Source organism: Adiantum capillus-veneris, chromosome 11, assembly GCF_014529385.1.
Source record: "Adiantum capillus-veneris isolate H3 chromosome 11, ASM1452938v2, whole genome shotgun sequence".
NCBI lineage: Eukaryota > Viridiplantae > Streptophyta > Polypodiopsida > Polypodiales > Pteridaceae > Adiantum > Adiantum capillus-veneris.
In genome coordinates, this window is record NC_140941.1 from 54,322,857 (window position 1) to 54,350,187 (window position 27,331).

Genomic DNA, 27,331 nt, shown 5'->3' on the forward strand with positions numbered 1-27,331 from the left:
CAATATGGGAGGGAAGTAGAGATCCATCTTCATAGAGATCTATCTTCATATGAACTCTGAACGACGAAAAAGTATGGCTCGAATCCTTTGCTGTAGCCTCCTTCGAAACTGTGTAGCTCCTCTTCTCCATCGGGGTCGTCTAGATCTGCCTAGCTCCAATGCTCGGTCTACGAGAATGCCAGTAGTGCGGGCAGACCTCCCCACTTTTCGCTGCTCCTCTGTTTATTCTTCTAGGTGTACAATATCTAGTGTAAAGAAATCTGTGATCTGTCTCTGGGGTTCTCTCTTTAGCTCTCCTCAGTAAAGTTTCTCTATGCCTGTGTAACTCAAGTAGATATAGCCCAAGACATCTCTGATCCTCATAACTCATGACCCTAGATAGAGGCCCAAAACCTTCTCTGAATAGACAATGAAAACGGCCTCGTATCTCATAGTACACTGTGCAATGACATATGTAATGTACCTCTGACAATTCATGAGTTTAAATATTTACTCGAGTGTTCAGACCATCACTATTAACAATCCAAGACTTGAAGATTACAAATGAGCATAAGCAAGGGCGAAGTATGTAGATGTGTCAACCCATGTCGGTCATCAATGCAAAAACCTGTTAATCGTCTTCCATTCTCATCTTTCAAGCACCATTGCAAATGTTCGCAATTCATGCACCCTTAATTTTCTGATGTTTCTTTAGCATTTATTTGGAGGGGTTTTTATCAAGTGGGGGTCACCACCAGCTACTAACCGTTCTTATAATATTTGGATATCGTTTTTTCTGAAAAATCCCCAAAGTTAATAACCTGCAAAAAGTAATGGCTTGGCATAAGAATTCTGTAGAGAAAGAGAGATTTTAATAACTCGTTGAAAAGGCCAAACTTGGCTTATGAGACAAATCAATTTACATGTGTGGTATATCCTCTATCAACCCCAAAAGAAAGAGCTAAGCTAAAATGAAAGACTATAGCTAATGTGTGTGTGTGTGTGTGTGTGCCCCCGCGAGCGAGAGAGAGAGAGAGAGAGAGAGAGAGAGAGAGAGAGAGAGAGAGAGAGAGAGAGAGAGAGAGAGAGAGAGAGAGAGATGAAATGAAATGGTATATTAACGTCTTCAAAAGGCCAAAATGACCTATGAGACCATCAGATACAAAGTGGTGAATCTAATACAATGTCTGAAGTACAAGTACAAAAAGTACCTCATGTAAAAATGAAAACTGAAAATGAAGTGTGACATGTGAAAATGTAGAATAGGCCCTCAATGACACTTTGGGTGTTGTACTAGAATGCCTCTGATCCTCTGTTGGAGTCTCCGTCGATGGAGTGTGCTCCTGTGTCTCGGTCGCGATCGTCTCGATCTCCCGAGCTCAGTCGCCCTTTCAATGAGGGTGCCTCAGGTATGAATGTGGGTACAACCTTGTGCTGGTGGTTGGTCTCCTGGCTCCCTCGATCCAAAGAACTTTGTGATCTGTCTCTGTGACTGTCGTACTCCATGTCTCCTCAGCAGACTATCTCTATGCCGGTGTAGCTCAAGTAGATATAAGCCAAGGCATCTCTGTTCCTGATACCTCATGGCTCTATCTAGGGGTCCAGACTCCAAAACCCTCCCTGAATAAGCAATGGAAGCGCCCTCGTATCTCATAATACACAGTGCAATGGCATATGTAGTGTAGCTCTGTCTCTGGCTCTCTATCGCATAGTTGGCATATCCTAGACTCTGGTAGTATCCCTCTGAACCTACCTGTGTCAATCTCTAGCTGGTGTGAGGATGTGCGAATCTGACCAATAGCACATCGCAGACCATGAGACAAATGAGTGTCCATGTAGCTCGGATGAATCACAAACCCATCTCCCGAAAGTTGGAGAAGATGCTCTTTGTAGAAAGCCATCTTCGTGCCCAACTCTTGCATCGGCTCTACCCATGTCCTCCTGGTGTCCAACTGTATAAGATCCTGACGAATGAGTCTAGTGATCTCCGTCCGTGTGACTGGCAAGGAGGGTGCATCCAGAAAAGGAGGCTATCTATCCATGCTGAAACCATGCCTCTGAAACCATGAGGTCATTTGCGCATACCAACATGATGCGTCTCCCTGCATCGCTAAATTTCTAGAGGACTCAAGAGCCAATCTAGTATATCTGTCTCTATGTGTATCCCATAGACTGTACATAAAGGACACTGATCTGGTAAGAGCCTCAATCTCTATAGGAGGGGCGGCTACCTTCTCTCGAATAATCGCATGTGATACGGAGGCCTTGGCTCTAATCATCCGGGATATCATAAATACCAAGGGTCTCTCCATGCTCCTCCAACTGTCATGATTCACAGATGGTCCCCAAACCTAGACCCCATAAAGCATAGCTGAAGCAACCAAAGTATCAAAGAGCCATAGCTTTGTTCGTGGTTCTTGAAATTGAACCTGCGAACACATCCTCTCTAGCCCTCCCAATGCCGCATAGGCTCTGGACAGTCTAGTCTCTGCTGCTCTCCTCAGAGTAAACCTCGGTCCCGTGAATACCAGCCCCAGATATGTATATTCATCTATGTACTCCACAGTGTCCTGACCATATACGAGGGTAGGTGCCGATCTCTTGACCCACTGTGGTGTGGTGTTAAACACCATAATCTTGGTTTTACCAAGGTTCACAGACAATCGACTATCCTCTGCAAAGCTGTGCAATGCATCCAACTGTCTCTGCATGCCCTCTGGTGACTCTGATATCAACACAATATCATCAACATATAATAGTAAAGGGATCCATGTCCCTGCTAGCTGAGCGCCTTTGTCGCCCTCTCTGTCAATGTAGTCAGAGACCTCATCTACATACATACCAAAAAGTGTAGGGGACAAAGGACACCCCTGTTTCACTCCAATAGTGGAATGAACAATGTCAAAAATCCCCTCAAGAGTGCGTACCTGACCAGTCACTGAGCCGTATAAAGCCATGATCCCCCATATGATCTCTGTGGGTACTCCCAACTTCAGTAGCCTGCGCATCAATCGGGCCCTCGGCACTGTGTCAAATGCTTTGCGGAAGTCCACAAAGCAACAGTACATCCGTCTCCCATGTGGCCGACCCTCCTCAATAATGGCTCTGAGTGTAAGAATATGGTCCAAAGTGGAGAAACCCCTCCTGAATCCAGCCTGTCCTGCTGCTCGTATGCCCTCATTTTCTGCCCATTTACTTAGTTGCTGATCACGAATGGATGCATACAACTGTGCCAATGTGTGCCCTATCATAATAGTACGGTAGTTCCCTGGCAAAATGTCTTCAGAAGGCCAAAATGACCTATGCAACCAAAAGTTATATCCCAATAGAATCTGATACTCTGTCTGGAAAGCTATGAAAATTCAAAATGAGCTGAAAATCTAAAATCATATGATGATGGGTAGGTGGGAGGCCCAACAGAGTAAACATGGCGAGCAGGGTAGAGGAGCTGAGAGCTAGAGACTATCATATACATCAGTACATCAATACACGTGAGGAGTGGGGGAATAGGGGGTAGAGCTCTAGGTGTACAATAGCTCTTCTCAAGAGATCAAGCATTGGTCTCTGTAGTGGGGTGTCAATGATGATCTTAATGCTCTATCAAATGTCTAGCAGGTAGTGTCTCCTCTCTTTCATGTTGATGTTGAGCTCTATCAAATGTCTAGCAGGTAGTGTCTCCTCTCTTTCATGTTGATGTTGAGCGGGGGCTCTAAAGAAATCTGTGATCTGTCTCTATGTAGGCCCTCTCTCAGTGGGGTGTCCACCTCTGAGGAGAGTCTCTCTAAATCTGCGTATCTCTAACAACCAAGATATCTTTGGTCGACCCTGGCCAGTGGTCCAAAGCCCTCTTTGAATAGGCAGTAGAAGTGTCCTCTAATCTCATAATAGGCAGTACATCGACAGATGTAGCCCTCCTCTGTCTCTGGCTCATGCAGGCATACCTGACAAATCCTCTCCTCTCGTGGTACTCTCTTGTATCTACCTGTCTCTAGCTCGAATTGGTGTGAAGAAGTGGGGACCTGGCCAATGACACATCTCAGGCCGTGTGATAAATGTGTGTCCATGTAGCTGGGTCGCACTATGAAACCATCATCAGTAGTAAGAAGAAAATGTTTCTGGTAGAAAGCCACCTTTGTCCCTAGCGCCTGTGAGGGATCCTCCTAGTTGTATTACTATAAACAATGTACAAAAAGCATAGTCAATCCCCTAAAACAAGACATTAGCCTACAAGTCACAAAAACACTATTTAACACCAGAATACAAGCAAAAAGAAATGAGAGACAAAAGGGCAAACGAATCTGCAAAACTGAAAGTAGTATCACAGGACACATCTGGCCATTTAAAGGGGACAAGAATCCAAACTACTGGGCTTTGGTACAGCCTTGTAGCTCTGCAGAACCTCAAATTGAGAGAAAAAGACACCTTCTGAATTGTAGCCACATCACCGCCAAATGTTTAGCAGTCGGAAATACCATGACCTTCAATATGTAAGACATTCTAAAGCAGAGCTTTGAATTTGAATTAAGCAAGGGCACTTGCCTTCTGAATCGTAGCCACATCACCGCCAAATGTTTAGCAATCGGAAATACCATGACCTTCAGTATGTAAGACATTCTAGAGCAGAGCTTTGAATTTGAATTAAGCAAGGGCACTCGCCTTAGAAGCATAGTCGCATCACCTCCAGCTATTGCATGGCCAGGAAGACCACCGCATCCATTTCAGTCGATAAGAAGGCATCGGGAGGTAAGACCCTGGGGATTCGATAGTAAAAACAAGAAGACGTCACCTGTGTGCACCGAATTCCCCTTATTTCCCCCTATAGACAGGACCATGCTTTGTAAAATGCACCTTTCGATATTGTAAAATCTCACTCCCTTACATGGTAACATACGATATTCCTCCAAGAATCCTCAGAGTGGCACGGATGCTCAAGAAGTGTCTTGCTCCTTATCCTATAAAGGACATTAGTACCATTGAAGGAAAGTATGGATAGTTTTGTTGACTGCAATACTTGGGCAAGAGCTAGTTTTTAGCTGGCGTGTTGATACTATTTTGGTTATTTGCATATCTTATATTAGAATCACCCAATGGATCACATAGTTACTTGAATGCATTACAGCTTTTGCACAGATAGGGATCTCGGAGTTTGAAAAGACAAGAATTAAGGTAGTCAACATCTCAGCTGCCCATGGGAGGAGGTCTGCATTTTTGTTCACTTTTGGTAGGGTAGGAGCCTGTCAAACCGAATGTCACAAACTGTTGACGTGTCAAGCCACTGAAGAACGGAGCCAACCTACAGATCCCCGACCTAGGGGCCTAAACCCTAAGAAGCAGCAACAGGAGGAGAAGAAGCAGCAGAAGAAGTTCCAACCAACTTATGGGACCCCGTCCAATGGGGCCCAAGTGACCTAAAGACATTTAAATAAAGCAAGACCAACACACACCCAAAAGACTAGCAAGGAGAACTGATGCCGGGGCAGTAGCTATATGGACAGCCCGCAAAACGCTCCGACATGTTGACGTGGCACTTTACGGATTTCCAAGCGATGTAGGCTGCGGTTTGGGGGGCGTTTGGTTGTAAAAGGCCTCTATATCTCATGGTGCAGACCTTTTTAGGTTATTTGCGGGAGGAGTGATAAGGAAGTCATTGAACAGCTCATGGCCCGGACCAAGATGGTTATTTGCGGGGGGTGTTCATTGGCGGCTTTATGTTTCTATGTCTTGTAACATGCATATGTGAGCATTTGTGTTGCATTGTGAAGTGCCAACCACTGAATACTACTTATTGGGATGAGATTTTTCTGAGAAACCAATGACCCAGGATATCAAGAGCTCCGATCTGGAATGAGACTCCTTATTAGAGCTCTTGATATGTTGGGCCACAATGAGAAAACTGATTGTCCCTCGAAATGACCCTCGGAAATTTTTGAGCTAACTCGAGTTGTTTTGTAGATATGTTGGTAATCACGGACGATTACTTTCTTTCAAGAAGGGGGGATGTCACAAACTGTTGACGTGCAAGCCACTGAAGAACAAAGCCTAAGAAGCAGCAACAAGAGAAGAAGAAGAAGCAGAAGAAGTTCCCACCAACTTATGGGACCCCGTCTGATGGGACCCTAGTGACCTAGAGACATTTAAATAAAGCAAGATCAATGCACACCCAAAAGACTAGTGTGGAGAACTGATGACGTGGCAACAACTGTACGGACAGTCCGCAAAACGCGCTAACATGTTGATGTGGCATCTGTAAGGATTTTCATGTTTTATGCTGATGACGTGGCAGTTGTACAGATTTCCGCAAAACGTGTAAGGATTTCCATGTTTTATGCTGATGACGTGGCAGTTGTACGGATTTCCGCAAAACGTGCTGGCAGCTTTTGGACCAGTTGCTTTTGAGTTTGAAGCTTTTCATGTAACTGCTTTTCATAGGCCAAGGGCCTTTAAATATGTGCCATGGGCTCATTCTCTAGCATGCTCCTAAGTGAAGGTGTAGGGATTGGAGTATCGGCGTTGTACTGAGTATAAAGAGACACCAAAAGGGGCGCCAATGTTTGGGGCCAGTGCTCTCTTGGGGTGGAATTCTACCATTCCCCGTCTCGTGTGTTGTGCATTTCTTTCAGTTCAGTGTTATTTAAAGTGCCTAAAGTTGTTCAATCTGTTCTTTTCCATTGGCACGTGGTGTCTGTTACGTGACACCAAATGCATGTTTGGGGTTTGCTGTCAGAGGGTCGCTATTTTCTCAGCAAAAGGCATCAGAGGCTCGACACAGCGAGCTCTATATGCTTGTGGACAGAGTCTTCGTGGCTCGTGGAAGCTGGAATTGTATATGTGCACAGACAGTTCAATGAGCCACATACCAAATAGTAGCTTTCCGGTACCCCAGTTGCAACCACATTCCATTACTGGGTGGCTATTTGGGGACTAGGCATTTATCATGTATAGACACAATAGTTACCACATCATGATAAGTGACAGAGCACATATTATGACAGGTGGGAGCATATGGAGAGTCTGATAATATCACATAGGATAAGGGCAGATACATTGATCCCTCATAAGATCACTAGAGCAGACAATGGACATGGGTAAATCATTTACTGTGCCTGAGGCCTTATTCCAGGCAGTTATTTTCTTCCAGAGATTATAGAGCTATCCCTTGAGACTAATGTTGGCCTCCTCCATTGATTAGCAATTAAAGGGCAACGCATACTACTAGTATGCCTAAAGGAACATGTGTGTTGGTATAATCTACTGATTGCTGTAACTAGGGGGCTAAATTAGGGAAGCAATCATAATATTTGAGAGACGAGAGAGGCGCAAACATGGTACAACCTAAAGAATACTTCTGCTGAAATTGAACTTCAAAAAAATGAGTATACAAGCCCTCTAATAAAGAGGTTTTGGAGCCATGTAGGCTGACAATATGTATGATTTCAATCCATGATTTCAAGAAGATTTGCTGCTGGACTGTTGGGATGAATGAGATAGATACTATACTACAAAGACCCATGTGGCAGTACATGTAATAGTCTTTCCTGCACTTATGTGGTATCTTCTAATGGTCAATTGGCCTCTTCATAGCCTAATCCCCTCCTTGTCTTGTACCTCATCTTTTGGTACAACCTCACTGTATCCTACCCCTCATACAGTCTGACTCTCATTGTTGCACCCGATGCATATATTGCATCTCTTCTAGGTTAAGTTCACCTTTGTTTAATTTTTATCCAGATAACTGTATCAATCAAAGCTTTCACTTCAAACCCTATACAGACAAGTCCTATGCCTGGTAACGTTTTGGTCTAGTATGAGTATTAGTCAACGAAGGTCACACAGCTAACTTAATACTTGTTTGGCACAAGGTACTTGCTGCCGCACTTCATTGAAAATCTGAAATTACTGTTGCTTGATGATTTTGTAAAAGCAGAACTAAGCTTTAACAATTTTTTGTACCTTTTCCGTGCAATCACTCTGTTCATGTATGATCTGTAATGGCTGATCCCTGACAAAAAGAGACCACTTAGATTGTGTTCATTTGAATACTGCTCTTTGGGGTATTCAACCTATCCCTTTCTCATAATATTCAAAAAACGCCTTCAAATTTCAGCATAAGAAATTACGGTTGTTTGGTAGTCAGTATTCTTACCAGCAAGGTTGCATGAACAAGGCAAAAGTGTTTCTTGTCACACCAACAGCATTTGCACCAGCTGATGCCTGAGCACAAGGGGAATTGTATTCAAGTCCAAGAAGCATGTGCACCTAAAACAACAACAAAACATGTATCACATCGTAGCCTACCTGCACACAGTGTGGTGTTGCCCGAAGAAGCCCTTTGGAAAGGATCTCAGTTGTCTCTCCCATTTGATACGCAATCTGGTTTTCTGAAAACACTGCCTATATAGCACGGTGCTACAGCGAGACGTTAAATAGGAAAAAGAAATATTGTGCATGAATGTACACTGAAAATACAAGATGAGAATAAAAAATTGGTTGAATGTACTGTAAAATGATGATCAAGGTGGGCAAATGCGACACCACAATTGTCCACGTGCAATAATTAAGCAAGAGAGTGTCAAGCGCAAGAGTCCTTGCTAACTTGCGCTTAGAGAGTAGGCTACCTTCTTTATTTCTCCATTCAGAGTCCTTACATATAGTCCAGCGATTTTGTCAGGGCACCTTATCTCAATGCCATTTCTCATATACATGGCACATGTAAGACCTGGTACAACCAGTACATGACTTGAATGAGCTGACAATATCTTTCTGAAACAAGTAGGACAATTGTTTCTTGGGAATGAAGTGCATTTGAGTGCATGCATGTGTGTGTGGGCAGGTGCAGAATGCTGGACTACTGTGCATGCCTCTGCCAATGTGTGGGTGTGTGGGCATGTGTGTAAACTGCCACCAAACTGTCACACATCTCGGCTACTTACTAAAAAGCATCATTCTGATAATTTATGCCATCATCAAACTTTACAGGTGGACAACAGCTACTTTGGAGTTGTCCACATACTAATAGTGCCTTAATTTCTTGTTTTCTTTCCGGAGCAAGATTGCACATGCTATCCAGCTTCTATGCTGCTTTACATGTAGAACTATTTCCACATCTATGACAGCTTCTTGAACATCGCCACAAATTGGTGATGTGGCGACTCACACACACAGGAGGACCCCACCGAAAAACTTATGCTGATGTGGTACTGTATGGACTCAACACAATTAGCACAACCAGGTTGTTGACGTGGCAGCCTGTACGAACAGTCCATGATTTACGGGGCAGCAGGAGCCCGAGGTTTTGGGGGAGAGAGCTTTTGGACTTGATGCTTTTGGAGGCTCTACTTTTAGGCATCCCACGTAGTTTATAAGGAGCCCTTGGGGCCACTCTCTGGTAGAGCATCAGGACAGAGAGTCACATAGAGTTGGACCCTTGGGCGTTGTACGCGATTGAGCAATCAAGAAATAAATACAAAAAGGGGCGCCAGTCTTTGGGGCCAGTGCATCTAGAAATGGAACTCCGCCACTTCATGTTGACTCTCTCTCTCTCTCTCTCTCTCTCTCTCTCTCTCTCTCTCTCTCTCTCAGATCGCTCATATGCAGGAGGTAATGCCAGAGATTAGAGCGGCAAGGTAAAAAGGTAAGCTTGCTTTTTACCGAGATGGAAGAGTGGTGATATTGGAGCCACGCCCCACATGACGGTGTGAGACCTATGGGACCACACTCAAAGTTGCAACCTGGAATTGTAATGGATCTATGCGTCTTGATGTGGGTGCTTTTGAGGAATGTTTGTGGTAGAGACATCATCTTCTACTCTGAGACACATCGGGCCCCTGGGCAGACTATGCCTCACATTAGTAGATACAGATGGGAGACCGCCTGTAGACAGGAGACACGATCAGAGCACAGAAGGCGGGGCTCATGAGAAGTGGCAATGCTATTCAGGGAGGAGTTGCAACCATTGATACATATAGCCCGCAGGGACGAGCAAGCTAGGTACATGTGGGTGAGACTAAGCAGAGACACACGGATATCTTTACATTGCTATTTGCTACTTTCCCCCGAGTACGTCAATGTATGCACCACCAAGAGGACAGTCCCCCTTTTCTATTTTGGATGATGACATCTGGGAGTTCTCTAGAGACGGTGACATCATCATTTTAGGGGACTTCAATGCTAGGACTACCCATCATCAGACAGTTTTTTATGATACTTCAAAGGAGATGCTGAGAGAGCTGGATGTTGCAGAGACGGGCCTATCCAGACTATCACAGGATGGGAACATACTGAGTATGGATGACACTTGATAGACATGGGGACCGCACATGGATTGGTCATTTTGAATGGCCTACAGAGATTTCCTGATGCAGGAGGTTTTACATACTTTCTACACAGACATGGAGCAAGCACAGTGGCTCTTCTGTACACAGACGTCTGTAGATCCCATCTATGTATACACCGTCTGTCTCCCGCTTTAGAGTGTAGCGGGTAGGGGCTACTGCCTATGGCCTGTGTGCTATACTCAACTGGAAGGCCATTGACAGGATGAGGACTGGGAGAGCATATGATCATGATGGCTTAGTGGCTGAGCACTTCATACATGCCAAAGATCTACTAGCAGAGCTTCTAGCAGTTATGCTTAATCGTGCCATGTGTGAGGGCTTGCCTGATACTTGGAGCCTATCTACTATTGTACCTATATTCAAGTCAGGAGACCCTATGGAGCCTGGGAATTATCGCACTATCATGATTGGACACACATTGGCACGGTTGTACGCATCCATTCTTGAGCAGCAGCTGAGCAGATGGGCAGAGAGAGAGAAGATACGGGCAGCCGGGCAAGCAAGGTTCAGGAGAGGCTTTTCTACTCTTGACCATATCTTGACACTCAGAGCCATCATTGAGGAGGGCAGATCGCATAAGAGACAGATTATTGTAGCTTTGTGGACTTCCGCAAAGCATTTGACACAGTACCCAGAGCTAGATTGATGCGTAGATTACAGGAGATGGGAGTATCCACAGAGCTCATTTGGGGAGTTATGGCATTATCCAGGTCAGTAATGGGGCATGTACGCACCCCAGAGGTCCTTTCTATAGCGGTTCACTCCACTATTGGGGAGAAGCAGGGTTGCCTGCTCTCTCCTACTCTATTTGGTATGTATGTGGATGAGGTTTCTGACTACATAGAAATTTGAGAGAGCTGGAGATAGAGGTGCACAGCTGGCAGGGACATGGATTCCACTTTTGTTATATGCTGATGATATTGTGTTGATCTCCGACTCTCCGGAGAGGATGCAACGTCACTTGGATGCTTTGCATAGGTTCACCCACGAAAGTGGTTTGTCTGTCAACCTTGGTAAAACCAAGGTCATGGCATTTAATACCACCCCGCAGTGGATCAAGAGGTCAATGCCTGCCTTCACATACAGAGAAGAGAAGGTGGAGTATACAGATGCTTACACCTACCTTGGAGTGGTTTTTAGTGGGCCAGCATTTTCATTGAGGAGAGCAGCAAAGACTAGATTGACCAGAGCCCACGCAGCGTTGGGTAGATTGGAGAGGATGTGTTCACATGTTCAGTTTCAGGAGCCTCGGACGAAGCTCTGGCTCTTTGACACTTTGGTGGCTTCTGCATTGCTCTATGGAGCTGAGATTTGGGGACCGTCCTTGGACCATCACGAGAGGACACGTTGCACGGATGGATGGGACCAGAGAGAGAGAGAGAGAGAGAGAGAGAGAGAGAGAGAGAGAGAATTTCCACTCTAGGTGTTACAGTTTTCTTACGGTATTTTTTTTAAAGTTTATTAAATCTGGCCCCCTTTCAGATTGGCCAGCCACTGAGCTTAAAAGGTTTTTACACTTTACACTTAAAAACAAGCATTAAAACCCCGGTTTTTGGTTGGAGCATTAGTATCTTGCCCGATTTCATGTCTCTCCCAACTCAGTCTATCGGCTCTCGCCGGGTCGTATATCTGTTTGTCCAGCCAGCCACTTTCTTGGGTGGCCACCGCAAAATCTGAGCGGACTCACGACACCATCTTATTCTTCTCAACTATTTCGCACTGCATCCAGCTATTATTCTACTTATCATACTATCCGGACACAGATAAATTTCCTAATGACACATTGCACTGGAAAATTTACCCGTTCATAATTAATTGGTACCAATTAATCCATAAATTCATTTTGTGTGCACAAAACTCATTTTCATTTATTTGTAGCCGTAGCTAAAAATATTACCTCTCTGTGGCTTCTAAACAATTGTCCTCAACTGTATGGCTTCATGATATAGGTGCAAGATATCTGGAAAATCTTGCAATTCCGATTATGTCATCCACTGAGCATCTAGAGGGAGTAATTCTCAAACTTTACTAGGTACTTACGATGAGTTCTTCTAGACTTTCGTTGGCGCTCTTGATGGTGAATGATCTGTTCTGGAAGAAGTATTTCTTCAGTTTCATCTCAAAGGATCTTCCGTAACTGGTTCTGCAGGAGGTTTGCCAACGAAAGATTGTAGAAGACTCTTTTCTGAAAAGCATAATGGATTTTCCAAGTCTCTGGAAGATCCAATCTAAATGCTAAAGAAACTGTGATACTTTCTTCTGATCTTTCACTCTCAAAAATCTGAAATTTTTTATTGTAGATCCACCATAATCCTTAGGTTGGGAATGTCACAGACTGTTGACGTGTCAAGCCACTGAAGAATGGAGCCAACTTGCACATCCCGGCCGAGGGACCTAAACCCTAAGTGAAGAAGCAACAGAAGGAGAACAAGCAACATAAGAAGTTTTACCAACTTGCAAAGTCTTGCCCAGTTCCCACCAACTTACAAGACCCCGTCCGATGGGGCCCAGGGACCTAAAGCCATTAAACTAAAGCGGGACCAACACACACACACAAAAAGCGTAGAGAACTGATGACATGGCAGCAGCTGTACGGACGCCCACGAATTGCGCTGACAGTGCCATGTGACAGTCTGTACGGAATTTCGGGATTTACGATGTTGGCTGATGACCTGGCAAGTTGTACAGATTTCCCTTATTTTGTGCTGGTTGTTTTTGGGAGGCCAGATGCTTTTGGAACTTGAATGCTTTTCATGTAAACTGCTTTTAGAGGCCAAGGGCCTTTAAATATGACCCATGGGCTCTCACTCTGGCAGTCTACCCACGGGGGATGCAGAGCAGAGCCATGGGAGTTGTACTCGGTTGAAGCAATATAAAGAAATACCGAAAGGGGCGCCAAGGTTTGGAGCCAATGCTCTCTCAGGGTGGAACTCCACCACTACCCTTCTCGTGTGTCGTGCACTCTATCTCTTTCAGTTCATTTGTTATTTGAAGTGCCTAGAGTTGTTAGTCTGCTCTTTTCCGTTGGTATGTGGTGCCCGTCCCCCGTGACAGGGAAACTGCATGTACTGATGGTGGATATTAAGAATATGCATATGGATTCCAGCTATGAAACACAAGAGGCGATGGAGAAGGTAGTGTGCAAGATCAGCTGTTGCAACCATCTGACTAAAAACTCCCCCAATTGGAATAGAAGATTCTATAGATTTTCTAGAAGAAGCTCTTGCATTGTCAAGGGCTGGAGGATCGAAAACTGAGGCATCACAGGCGGTAACATTTAATTCAAGAACTGTTGTAAATTTTGCAAAATAGGCAAAGTCTGTCGAGGATGTTTCAAGAGAATGTTGGTCAATTTTTCCCATGGAGGACTATCTTCCAAGTTGTCCTCCAATCCAAACTTCCAAGAACTCCACAATTCCTCTCAATAGAAGTCTAGAAGATCCCTCTCTGAATCTTTTTGACAAGTTATTGTCAATTGCAACTTTTCAAGAGATTCTATCAATTCCTTGAGCATATCTTCCGAGACATCGAATTTGTTCGTGCCTTGGCTATCTTTGCTTTTCTATCTTCTACTTCCTTGCCTTTCCCTTGGTCAGATATTGTACGATCCCAAAAAGCATATCCACCTGTCACGAGGACGTGGCAGCTGTTAACAATGTCACGAGGATGTGGCAACTGCTAACTTTAGTTGTTCGTTTCTTTCCAATGGGTTTTGTTTTATTTTTGAGACCTTCTTGAACTAGCAAACGGCCGGACATTGTATGGCCAATGTGAACGGTAGTTTCATCCGCAGACGGGAAGTGGTCGGCACTGGAATTTGTATAGTAAGAGGATGTCTAGGCTCAGAGCAAGATCATATAGGTCCCCCCGTCGCACTTAGCAAGTTGGTGGATAGTAGGAAGTGAACTCAATAAAGGCCTAGAGTCAAGATGGGACTACCAACTGAAAGTATCCGATAGTTGGGCCACATTGCACTTTTCGATGTGGTCCCAGTGAGGATAGATGGTCAGATGACCAGTGGGAGCCCAACAGAATCATTTCCTAAAATTTATGGAACTACTATTTTGGCCGTGAAATGTGTTCGCGGCATTACCTCCGGTATGACTAGGGGAACATTTTACAACTCTGCCGCGAAGTCAACTGAGCAACCAGTCGGAGATTTTTAGGCGGCAAACCCAAAACGGGAAAATGCTTGTAAATGCGCCAAGTGGCACATTTCTGTGCATTTGCTTAATGCAAAGAAGTGGTAGCGCTGAATTTATAGCTAGGAGGCTCATTTTGAGTTTTCCTGCCATAGGTTAAGAGCTATGGAGTGCTTCCTGTACAGTGTGGTGCCAGGAGTGATGCCCTGCACGCTACACACTGCTCTCTCTCCCCCTTAAGTGCAGTTATGTGATGCCCCACAAGAGGGCTTTTCATTTGATTGATGTACAGTTGTGTGGGTTCATGCGCGATTGCCGAGGCAAGAGCCTCTTGCACAGGTACTGGGTTAGCTAGTGGCTAATCCCCCGTAGGTACAGGTGAATTCGGAGGTTTCACGTGAGAAATCTCGTCCGATTCAAAGGGCAAGTAGTCCTACAAGTGCGGGAGCTCGAGGTCTTGCTACAGATGCGACCGGCACTTGAAACGGAGCCTAAAACAGGGAATTACAGCCTGCTGTGTATTTTTGCAGGTTTAGGGTTTCGGCCCTAAACGGTCCCTAATACCCTAGGAGGTTCGGGGACGCGAGGGGACCGCTGTAGAGGTGATCTGGCGCATTTTTGCGGCAAAAAACAGAGAATTCAGCGTGCTGCAGATTCTCGCCAGGTTTTGCAAAGTGTCCATATGCGTTGGGAAAGTCATCTATTGCGTGGGGATACTGACTGTGAAGCGTCCTAGTACAGTTATGGTGCCGAAATCAAGCCAGAACAGGTGTTTCTCAGCCTGTATTATGCGGGGCAGCTCGTAGGAGATCATAAGTTTTATTCCCTCTGTTAAAGAATAAAGAAATACCGAAAGGGGCGCCAATTTTGGGGCCTACAGGTTGTCGGCGTCTGCTCGGGGTATTCTAGCTTCCGAGCCGTGTGTGTATTCAAGTGTTAATTCCCGTCACAGGTTCCCTTTGCACGTTCTCTTTGTGTGTGTTTAAAGTAAAGAATTTGTGTGAAAGCCAATGCCTACCGCCCCACGGGCAGGTTTCATGGTTCCATTGCTGGGATATCAATCACTTTTTCCTCAAAGAGTGAGCCTCGGTTGTTTTGGGTAAAGACACAGAGTGCAGGAACGCAGGATTACACTATGGCCGACAAAGGGAAGGGCATTATGGAAGAGGGTTCTTCTTCGAAGGACACGCAGGAGATCCCTATGGTTTTTGAGATTGGCGAGAGCTCACGGCCACGTCAGTCTGTACCTCCTGTCATTGTGAATGTCCCTCTAGTAGTACAGGGCTTTATGACTGGGCAACTAGAGGATGATGCGTTCAGGACTCAGTTAGTTGCCGCGGTGAATGTCTTTTCGCAGTTGGTGTAGAACCCAAGGTTTATGGAGTTCTTGCAAGCGCCACCAGTGCCATAGCAAAATAGGCAACCTACACTGCGTACAGAGCTTGTTGAGGCTCAAGCCCAGGTACTTCATGCGGCTCAGGAGGATAGGGAACACTCGCATGTTGCGGAGTCAGGGGCCTATTCCACAGGTTATGTTAGTTCAGCCCGCCACCTATCAGAGCCCGCATGCTGTCTTGAATGGACAGGAAACTGGATACCAGGCTATGCACCCAGTTTTTCTACCACCCACGGTACATCCTCGGTATTTCAGGGGTGGATCAGTGTTCCAAAATATGGCTGGTTATGCGCCTGGAAGTCAGTCGTACATGCCAGGAACAGTGTTTTGGGGTATGCAAGGCATCATGCCAAACCCCATGTATGGTAGTATCGGCATGCAGCAGGGTTTTCAAAGCAATCACAGCCAGTTTGGGGTGCCACAGGGTCATTTTGGCATGGTTGGTTTTTCTGGACAGCAGCCAGATATTGCACCTCTGATGCAAAATGTGAATGGCCAAGATGTGCCGATCATGCCTACTACAGTGCCCATGTTGCAGACCATTCCTTATGACAACTTGGGGGAACTGGAGAAACCAAAAGCTTACAAAGAAGGTGGTGCAGCTGTGAAATTCAGTACCTTCAGTGGCTTCGAAGATAAGACAAAGACTCGCACTTTCCTCCAGAAGTTTGATACAGCTTATGCCAGAGGGAATTTTACAGAGGCCTCGAAAGTTAGGAAAGCTGCTACTTTCTTAAAGGACAGAGCGCTCACATGGTGGACGACATTGTTAATGCAAGGACAGGCACCCGCCACTTGGGTTTACTTCAAGCAAATGTTTGCATCTGCTTGGCTGTCAAATGAATTTGCAGCAGACGTCATGATAGATTGACACCAGCTTACTTCAACTTCATGCAAGAGCTTGCTCGAGTACAATAGGAGGTTTTGTAAAGCGTTACTCTCAGTGACCTCCTACAGATTTGTGCCATTAACAAAGCAGATAGAGAAGTACTGTTGTGGGTTGCCTAAAGGGCTTCGTGATTACTGTACCAAGAACAGCGTGGCTACCCTCACTCAACTAATGGAAGTTGCGAACACTGGTCTTGCCTTGTTGAAAGGAGAGGACAGTGGATTTCCGAGCAAGGACAAAGGAGGGCAGCAAAAGAAAAATTCAGCGAAGAAGCCCTTTGTGAAAACGGCTCCTAATGCGTCACAGGGGTAAAAAAAGGCCACCAAGGACAAGGATTCAGTCGGGACTTCTGGAGCGCAGGCAAAGAAACAGAAAAGGAAGCCTTTTGTGTGCAAGTCGCTCGAGGAAAAGAAGGTCCTAATGGCTGAAAACAAATGCTTTATATGCGAGCAGCCTGGTCACTTTGCTACCAATTGTCCACAAAGGAAAAGACCAGCTGACTCTAATGATAAAGAAGACCAGAAAGGCAAGAAGCCTAAACCCATGGCAGGTTTAGTGCCAGACATGGTGGGTGACAGTCCCAACACAGATGCCAATGAGATATGTAGGGCATGGGGTAAAGTTAGGGATTAAACGGCACTCATCTTCTTTGATCCAGGTGCCAAAGCCAACTTTATCTCACCAGAGTTAGCTATGAAGCTGGGCATCAGAGCTGAAGAGATGGGGTACATAGCAGAGGCAGGGTTGGCATGTCCTGGCGACTCAGAGTGTGTTACTCCCATTATTGGAAAGCTACGTCTCCATATCCAGTCAAATGTGGACACAGAAGATTTCTACATCATGCCGTTGGAAGGATGTGATGCCTTGTTGGGGATCCCGTGGATGTTCCGAGTGCATGGAGTCTTGGATGCCTACAACAAAAAGATCACTGTAGAGCATAGGGGCAAAACTCACATCTTGGATGTAAAGCTTAAAGGAGAGTCAGTCCCTATTATATCTGCTTCTGCTATCACTTCTGTAATAAAGAATCATATTTCTGTGTACTTGATTTTTGCACGTGATGTCTCAGATAGTGATCAGTCAAATTTATCTGTGTTAGATAAAGAAAGGTCAGCATTTTTGCAAAAGTTTAGTGACTGTTTTTCTGATTCATTACCGTCACAATTGCTGCCAGAGAGACCTGAGGACCATCGGATAGATTTGGTGCCAGGGTGTAGCCCACCAAATAGACCTCCCTACAGGGTTAGCGCGGTGCAACAGAAAGAGATTATGGGCCAGGTTGAGGAGTTATTAGAGAAGGGGCTGATTCAGCCTAGTTCTTCACCCTTTTGCCCCCCTGTGCTCCTAGTGCAGAAGAAGGATGGCTCATGGCGCATGCGTATTGACTACCGTGCGTTGAATAAGAATATCATCAAGAATAGGTTTCCTATTCCTAGAATTGATGATATTCTCTCGATCGTTAGAGGGTGCTGCAATTTTCAGCAGGATAGACCTTAAGAGTGGGTACCATCAGATTCGTATAAGGCCAGAGGATGTGCACAAGACTGCGTTTAGAACGACATTTGGTCTTTATGAGTTTCTAGTGATGCCGTTTGGGCTAACAAATGCTCCTGCCACGTCAACAGAATGATGGACCGGATTTTCTGCTCGCATCAACAGTTTGTGGGGACGTTCTTTGATGACATGATAGTGTATTCGAAGAATGAAGAGCAGCATAGGCATTACTTGACCATTGTGTTCGAAGAGCTGCACAGTCTCACAGGTTACTTGTCAATCCTAAGAAAAGTGAATTCTTCCTCGAAGAGATCCACTTTCTTGGCCACATAGTCTCAAAGGATGGTGTCAGAATGGATCCCGCAAAGGTCGAAGCTATTAAGACATGGTCAGACTTGAAGACTGTGCGCGATGTCAAGAGCTTCTTGGGATTATGTTCCTACTATAGAAGGTTTATCAGAAATTTTGCAGAGGTAGCATCGCCTCTTCACGCATTGCAAAAGAAAGAGGTCACTTTCAGATGGACCCAAAAAGAGATTTCAGCTTTTACTCTCTTAAAGGAAAAGTTGACTTCAAATCCAGTAATTGTTTTGCCAGATCTCGGGAAGTCATTTGTGGTCCAGTGTGACGCATGTGGCAGTAGCATCGGAGCAATGCTAATGCAAGACGGACAAGTAGTAGCTTATGTGTTTCATTCTGTTTGAGAGAGTTTTCATTTGTTTGAGTGAGATTGTCACGCACATTGCACTGAGCGGCACCCACACTATAGAGAGCACGACACATTATCCGCGCTACATCAGCAAGAAGGCCCATTTTATCCCTGTCAGGAAGGAGATAAAATCTGATCAGATGGCACGCTTGTTCATGTACAATTGTGTTTAAGTACCATGGTATGCCACAATCGATTATCAGTGATCGTGATCCTCGCATGACTAGTTTGTTCTGGAGAGGATTGTTTGAGAACATGGGCACTACGCTCAAGTTCTCGTCTTCGTTTCATCCACAAACTGATGGACAGTCAGAAGAGGCTAATTCTACTGCCTTAGATCTACTAAAATGTTATGTGTCAGATAATAAGGGCAAGTGGGAACAGTATTTGCCTATGCTTGAGTACGCGTACAATAATACGGTGCATTCGTCAACTGGCAAAGCACCTTTCGAGATTGTTGAAGGCGGCAAAAAGGTTCCTCCCATTTTGCATACAAAGGACAAGATCTTTGAGGTAGATCGATATGTTGAGAATATGGATGAGATGTATAAGAAAATTAATGTTGCCTTGGAGAAGACTCAGGCAAAACAGAAAAAGGCTGCTGATCGTCACCATCCTGAATTGTTGTTATCACATAGTGATTGGGTTCTATTAAGGTTCGAAAAGGCAAGGTTAAAGAAGATGAAGGGCAAGGAACGGCTGTTTCCTAAGCTCAGCATACGTTACTATGGGCCTTTTCAAGTGCTTGACAAGATCAGCGATGTGGCTTACAGGCTGAAATTGCTTGATGCATGGAAGATTCATAATGCGTTTCACGTGAGTCTTCTAAGACCCTTTGTGGGTGATGTGCCAGAAGATATGCCAGATGAGGATCAGCCAGAAGTTGAGGAACTTGATGAGATCCTCGTACCTGAGCAAGTTTTGGCACATAAGGACATAAAAGTTAAAGGACAAGTTGCAAGACGCTATTTGGCGAAGTTTAAGAACTATCCGCCTGTCACGAGGACGTGGCAGTTATTAACCATGTCACAGAGATGTGGCAACTGCTAACCTTGGTTGTTGGTTTCTTTCCAATGGGGTTTATTTTATTTGTTTGAGACCCTCTTTTTGAAGTAGCAAACGGTCGGACATTGTATGGCCAATGTGAACGGTAGATTCACCCGCAGACGGGAAGTGGTCGGCACTGGAATTCGTATGGTAAGAGGATGTCTAGGCTCAGAGCAAGATCATATAGGTTCCCCCGTCGCACTTAGCAAGTTGGTGGATACTAGGAAGTGAACTCAATTAAGGCGTAAAGTCAAGGTGGGACAAAAAGTATCCGACAGTTGGGCCACATTGCATTTTTGGATGCGGTCCCAATGGGGATAGATGGTCAGAAGACCAGTGGGAGCCCAACGGAAGCATCTCCTAAAATTTAGAGAACTGCTATTTTGGGCCGTGAAAAGTGTTCGCGTCATTACCTCCGGTATGACTAGGGGAACACTTTATAACTCTGCCGCGAAGTCAACTGGGCAACCGGTCAGGATATTTTTAAGCGGCGAGCCCGAAACGGGCAAATGCTTGTAAATGCGCCAAGTGTGAACTTTTCGTGAACTTTCCTCTTGCAGAAAAATGGGCGCTGATTTTTATGCTGGGAGAGGCCTCATTTCAGCTTTTGTCACAGGTTAAGAGCTATGGAGTGCTTTCTTTCCCTCTCATGTACAGTGTGGTGCTAAGAGTGATGCCCTGCACACTACACACTGCTCTCTCTCTCCCCTACGTGCAGTTATGTGATGCCCCACAAGAGGGCTACTCATTTGACTGATGTACAGTTGTGTGGGTTCATGCTTTTGTGCTGAGGCAAGAGCCTCCTTGAGCAGGAACAGGGGTAGCTAACTGGTGCTCCAAAGCAGGCACTGGTGAGGGTCATAACCTCACCGTACAGGTGCAAAATCAGCGCTGTGTATGCGTTGTAAATTCACTGTTTTTCAGCCGTACGGACGCCATGACCATTGGGAATCGTGCCCCACTGGCAGAGGACAGTTAGGGGACTGTTTGGGGCTGAAAACAGGGCAAAAACCAGTAAATACAGCGTGCTGAATTTACTGTTTTTGGACAGGAATCAGAGGGTATACGACAGTGCAAGCGAGTTCCAGCAGGGGAATTGGTTTCGCGCAAGTTTTGGGGCTGTTATGCTGCCGAAATTTGGCCAAATCAAATGGTATCTAGGTGGATACACGTGAAGGATTCCCAGGACCTCACCTTGTAATTTATCCTCCTAAAGAATAAAGAAATACCGAAAGGGGCGCCAATTTTGGGGCCTACAGGTTGTCGGCGTCTGCTCGGAGCATTCTAGCTTCCGAGCCGTGTGTGTGTTCAAGTGTTAAATCCCGTCGCAGGTTCTCTTTGCAAAGTGCTCTGTGTGTGTGTATAAAGTAAAGAATTTCGGGTGAAATCCAACGCCTACCGCCCTACGGGCCGGTTTCATGGTTCCATTGCCGGGACATCAATCACTTTTTCCTCAAAGAGTGAGCCTGGATTGTTCAGGATAAAGACACACAATGCAAGAACGCGGGGATTACACTATGGCCGACAAGGGGAAGGGAATTATGGAAGAGGGTTCCTCTCCAAAGGACAGGTAGGAGATTCCTATGGTTTTTGAGATTGGCGAGAGCTCACGGCCACGTCAGTCTCTACCTCCTGTCAACGTGAATGTCCCTCCAGTAGTACAGGGCTTCATGACAGGGCAACTTGAGGATGATGTGTTTAAGACTCAGTTAGTTGCCGCGGTGAATGTCTTTTCGCAGCTGGTGCAGAATCCGAGGTTTATGGAATTCTTGCAAGCGCCACCAGTGCAACAGCAAAATAGGCAACCTACGCCGCGTACGAAGCTTGTTGAAGCTCAAGCCCAGGTACTTCATGAGGCGCAGGAGGAAAGGGAACACTCGCATGTTGCGGAGTCGAGGGCTCCAAAGCAGGTTCCTCCCGTGCTTGAACAGGTGGCTAGAATGCCTATTCCACAGGTTATGCCAGTTCAGCCCGCCACCTTTCAGAGCCAGCATGCTGCCTTGAATGGACAGGGAGCTGGATACCAGGCTATGCACTCAGTTTTTCCACCACCCACGGTACATCCTGGGTATTTCGGGGGTGGATCAGTGTTCCAAAGTATGGCTGGTTATGCGTCTGGAAGTCAGCCGTACATGCCAGGAACAGTGTTCGGGGGTATGCAAGGCATCATGCCAAACCCCATGTATGATACTATCGGCATGCAGCAAGGTTTCCACGGCAACCAAGGCCAGTTTGGGGTGCCACAGGCTCATTTTGGCATGGCTGGTTTTTCTGGACAGCAGCCAGATATCGCACCTCTTACGCAAAATGTGAATGGCCAAGGCGTGCCGATCATGCCTAGTACAGTGCCCATGTTGTAGACCATTCTGTATGACAACTTGGGGGCACTAGAGAAGCCGAAGGCTTACAAAGAAGGTGGTGCAGCAGTAAAGTTCAGTACCTTCAGTGGTTTCGAGGACAAGACAAAGGCACTCACTTTCCTCCAGCAGTTTGATACAGCTTATGCGGGAGGGAATTTTACAGAGGCCTCGAAGGTCAGGAAAGCTGCCACTTTCTTAAAGGACAATGCGCTTACATGGTGGACGACATTGTTAATGCAAGGACAGGCACCCGCCACTTGGGTTTACTTCAAGCAAATGTTTGCATCTGCTTGGCTATCAAATGAATTTGAAGCCGATGTCCTGACAGATTGGCACCAGCTTACTTCAGCTTCGTGCAAGAGCTTGCTGGAGTACAATAGGAGGTTTTGTAAAGCATTACTCTCAGTGACCTCCTACAGATTTGTGCCATTGACAGAGCAGATAGAGAAGTATTGTTGTGGGCTGCCTAAAGGGCTTCGTGACTACTGTACAAAGAACAGAGTGGCTACCCTTACTCAGCTTATGGAAGTTGCGAACACTGGTCTTGCCCTGTTGAAAGGAGAGGACAGTGGATTTCCGAGCAGTGATAAAGGAGGGCAGCAAAAGAAAAATTCAGCGAAGAAGCCCTTTGTGAAAACGGCTCCTGATGCGTCACAGGGGTCAGAACAGGCCACCAAAGATAAGGATTCAGCTGGGACTTCTGGAGCGCAGGCAAAGAAACAGAAAAGGAAGCCTTTTGTGCGCAAGTCGCTCGAGGAAAAGAAGGTCCTAATGGCTGAAAACAAATGCTTTATATGCGAGCAGCCTGGTCATATTTCTATAAATTGTCCACAAAGGAAAAGGCCAGCTGACTCAGAGGATAAAGAAGACCAGAAAGGCAAGAAGCCAAAACCCACGGTAGGTTTAGTGCCAGACATGGTGGGTGACAGGCCCAGCACAGATGCCAGTGAGTTATGCAGGGCATGGGGTAAAGTTAGAGATCAGACGGCACTCATCTTCTTTGATCCAGGTGCCAAAGCCAACTTTATCTCAGCAGAGTTAGCTATGAAGCTCGGCATCAAAGCTGAAGAGATGGGGTACACAGCAGAGGCAGGGTTGGCATGTCCTGGCCACTCAGAGTGTGTTACTCCCATCATTGGAAAACTGCGTCTGCATATTCAGTCGTATGTGGACACTGAAGAGTTTTACATCATGTCGCTGGAAGGTTGTGACGCCTTGTTGGGGATCCCGTGGATGTTCCGAGTGCATGGAGTCTTAGATGCCTACAACAAAAAGATCACTGTACAGCATAGGGGCAAAACTCACATCTTGGATGTAAAGCTTAAAGGAGAGTCAGTCCCTATTGTATCTGCTTCTGCTATCCCTTCTGTAATAAAGAATCATCTTTCTGTGTACTTGATTTTTGCACGTGATGTCTCAGATAAGGATCAGTCAAATTTATCTGTGTTAGATAAAGAAAGGTCAACATTTTTGCAAAAGTTTAATGACTGTTTTTCCGATTCATTACCGTCGCAATTGCCGCCAGAGAGACCTGAGGACCATCGGATAGATTTGGTGCCAGGGTGTAGCCCACCAAATAGACCTCCCTACAGGGTTAGTGCAGCGCAGCAGAAAGAGATTATGGGCCAGGTTGAGGAGTTATTAGAGAAGGGGCTGATTCAGCCTAGTTCTTCACCCTTTTGCTCCCCAGTGCTCCTAGTGCAGAAGATGGATGGCTCATGGCGCATGTGTATTGATTACCGTGCGTTGAATAAGAATACCATCAAGAATAGGTTTCCTATTCCTCGCATTGATGATATTCTCGATCGTTTAGAGGGTGCTGCAATTTTCAGCAGGATAGACCTGAAGAGTGGGTACCATTAGATTCGTATAAGCCCAGAGGGTGTGCACAAGACTGCGTTTAGAACTAGATTTGGTCTTTATGAGTTTCTAGTGATGCCGTTTGGGCTAACAAATGCTCCTGCCACGTTCAACAGAATGATGGACCGGATTTTCCGCTCGCATCAACAGTTTGTTGGAACATTCTTCGATGACATGATTGTGTATTCGAAGAATGAAGAGGAGCATAGGCGTCACTTGACCATTGTGTTCGAAGAGCTGCACAGTCACAGGTTACTTGTCAATCCTAAGAAAAGTGAATTCTTCCTTGAAGAGATCCACTTTCTGGGCCATATAGTCTCAAAGGATGGTGTTAGAATGGATCCCGCAAAGGTCGAAGCTATCAAGACATGGCCAGACTTGAAGACTGTGCACGATGTCAGAAGCTTCTTGGGATTGTGTTCCTACTATAGAAGGTTTATCAGAAATTTTGCAGAGATAGCATCGCCTCTTCACGCATTGCAAAAGAAAGAGGTCACTTTCAGATGGACCCAAAAAGAGATTTCAGCTTTTAGTCTCTTAAAGGAAAAGTTGACTTCAGATCCAGTTATTGTTTTGCCAGATCTCAGGAAGTCATTTGTGGTCCAGTGTGACGCGTGTGGCAGTAGCATCGGAGCAGTGCTAATGCAAGATGGACGGGTAGTAGCCTATGAAAGCCGAATTTTGCAAGGGCCAGAGAGGACTATGCAAGTCTATGAGAAAGAGCTCTTGGCCGTTATTCATGCGCTTTCTAGCTGGAAGCACTACCTCTTAGGTGCTGATTTTGTTGTCCAAACAAATCATCAGACCTTGCGATACTTCTTGACACAGTCAAAGTTATCCGAAAAGCATATGCGATGGGCAAACATTCTTTCCATGTTCCACTTCCAGATTATGCATGTGGAAGGCAAGAAGAATGTTGTGGCTGATGCGTTATCAAGAAAGCCACAAATTTCAGCTGTGTCAATTCCTTATCATCATGAGTTAGATGACATGAAGGAACAGTACACTCTTGATGAAGATTTTGCAAGGATCTTTGAACAGTTACAAGAGGGGCAACATCATGAGCACTACCTCCTCAGAGATGGTTTTATGATGATGCATGGCAGACTTTGTGTCACTAGGCCACTGCGACATAAGGTCATGGAAGAGAGTCATGTCCCACCGTATGCAGGGCATCGTGGCATTGATGCAACAGTTAAAGCGGTAGAGACGTTCTTCTATTGGCCTACCTTGAGGAGAGATGTGGATGCCTTTGTGCGAGCATGCATAGTTTGCCAAAAGGTCAACTTTGACAGGCAAAAGGCACCAGGGTTGTTACAACCACTGCCGATTCCGCATAAACCATGGGAAAGCATTGCTATGGACTTTATCTTTCATCTTCCAAGAACGCCAACAGGGAATGATGGTATATGGACCATTATCTGCAGGTTCAGCAAGCAAGCCCATTTTATCCCTGTCAGGAAGAAGATAAAATCTGATCAGATGGCACGCTTGTTAATGTACAATGTGTTTAAGTACCATGGTATGCCACAATCGATTATCAGTGATCGTGATCCTCGCATGACCAGTTTGTTCTGGAGAGGATTGTTTGAGAACATGGGTACTACGCTCAAGTTCTCGTCTTCGTTTCATCCACAAACTGATGGACAGTCAGAAGAGGCCAATTCTACTGTCTTAGATCTGCTGAAATGCTATGTGTCAGATAATAAGGGCAAGTGGGAACAGTATTTGCCTATGCTTGAGTATGCGTACAATAATACAGTGCATTTGTCTACTGGCAAAGCACCTTTTGAAATTGTTGAAGGCGGCAAAAAGGTTCCTCCCATTTTGCATACAAAGGACAAGATCTTTGAGGCAGATCGATATGTTGAGAACATGGATGAGATGTATAAGAAGATTAAAGTTGCCTTGGAGAAGACTCAGGCAAAACAGAAAAAGGCTGCTGATCGTCACCGTCGTGAATTGTTGTTATCACCTGGTGATTGGGTTCTGCTAAGGTTCGAAAAGGCTAGGTTAAAGAAGATGAAGGGCAAGGAACGGCTGTTTCCTAAGCTCAACATGCGTTACTATGGGCCTTTTCAAGTGCTTGACAAGATCAGCGATGTGGCTTACAGGCTGAAATTGCCTGATGCATGGAAGATTCATAATGCGTTTCACGTGAGTCTTCTAAGACCCTTCGTGGGTGATGTGCCAGAAGATATGCCAGTTGAGGATCAGCCAAAAGTTGAGGAACTTGATGAGATCCTGGTACCTGAGCAAGTTTTGGCACATAAGGATAGAAAAGTTAAAGGACAAGTTGCAAGACGTTATTTGGTGAAGTTCAAGAACTATCCGCCTATGGATGCAAAGTGGATGGAAGAGCATGAACTCTCAGAGTCACCAAATGTATTGCAGCTTTACCTTGAAGCCTTTGGGTTACAGCCTACTTATGCCCCAACCCAACGTGTGCAAAGGTTGGGTAATGATAGAGCTAGTACATCAAATGTACATATGAATTCAGTGCCATAGATGGAAATGGCAAAAGTATGAAGGCCTCATTAAGTCATTTGTATTTATGTATGTTACGACCTTTTTTGCGGATACATGCGATGATAAAAGAGTGTTAATAGCACAAGATCATCAGTGGCGTATATTTATGGTATGCAATCGAGGACGTTTGCCATTTCAAGAGGGGGGTATGTCACGAGGACGTGGCAGTTATTAACCATGTCACAGAGATGTGGCAATTGCTAACCTTGGTTGTTGGTTTCTTTCCAATGGGGTTTATTTTATTTGTTTGAGACCCTCTTTTTGAAGTAGCAAACGGTCGGACATTGTATGGCCAATGTGAACGGTAGATTCACCCGCAGACGGGAAGTGGTCGGCACTGGAATTCGTATGGTAAGAGGATGTCTAGGCTCAGAGCAAGATCATATAGGTTCCCCCGTCGCACTTAGCAAGTTGGTGGATACTAGGAAGTGAACTCAATTAAGGCGTAAAGTCAAGGTGGGACAAAAAGTATCCGACAGTTGGGCCACATTGCATTTTTGGATGCGGTCCCAATGAGGATAGATGGTCAGAAGACTAGTGGGAGCCCAACGGAAGCATCTCCTAGAATTTAGGGAACTGCTATTTTGGGCTG

At 45.4% G+C, this 27,331-nt stretch overlaps 1 protein-coding gene across 2 annotated transcripts in view; it reads right to left on the reverse strand.

Moving 5' to 3' along the window:
• Positions 1-446: 446 nt before the first annotated feature.
• LOC147447253 (2-oxoglutarate (2OG) and Fe(II)-dependent oxygenase superfamily protein) overlaps positions 447-27,331 on the reverse strand; it is a 149,488-nt gene continuing 122,603 nt past the window's right edge. For both annotated transcript variants that reach the window (XM_086523102.1, XM_086523101.1), the window contains exons 11-15: positions 8,595-8,695; positions 8,275-8,370; positions 8,123-8,190; positions 7,930-7,978; positions 447-800 (exon numbers count right to left, since the gene is read on the reverse strand). In XM_086523102.1, coding sequence (XP_086379228.1) covers positions 741-800; positions 7,930-7,978; positions 8,123-8,190; positions 8,275-8,370; positions 8,595-8,695 — 374 coding nt within the window. In that variant the 3' untranslated portion in view covers positions 447-740. The remainder of the gene's footprint in view (positions 801-7,929; positions 7,979-8,122; positions 8,191-8,274; positions 8,371-8,594; positions 8,696-27,331) is intronic.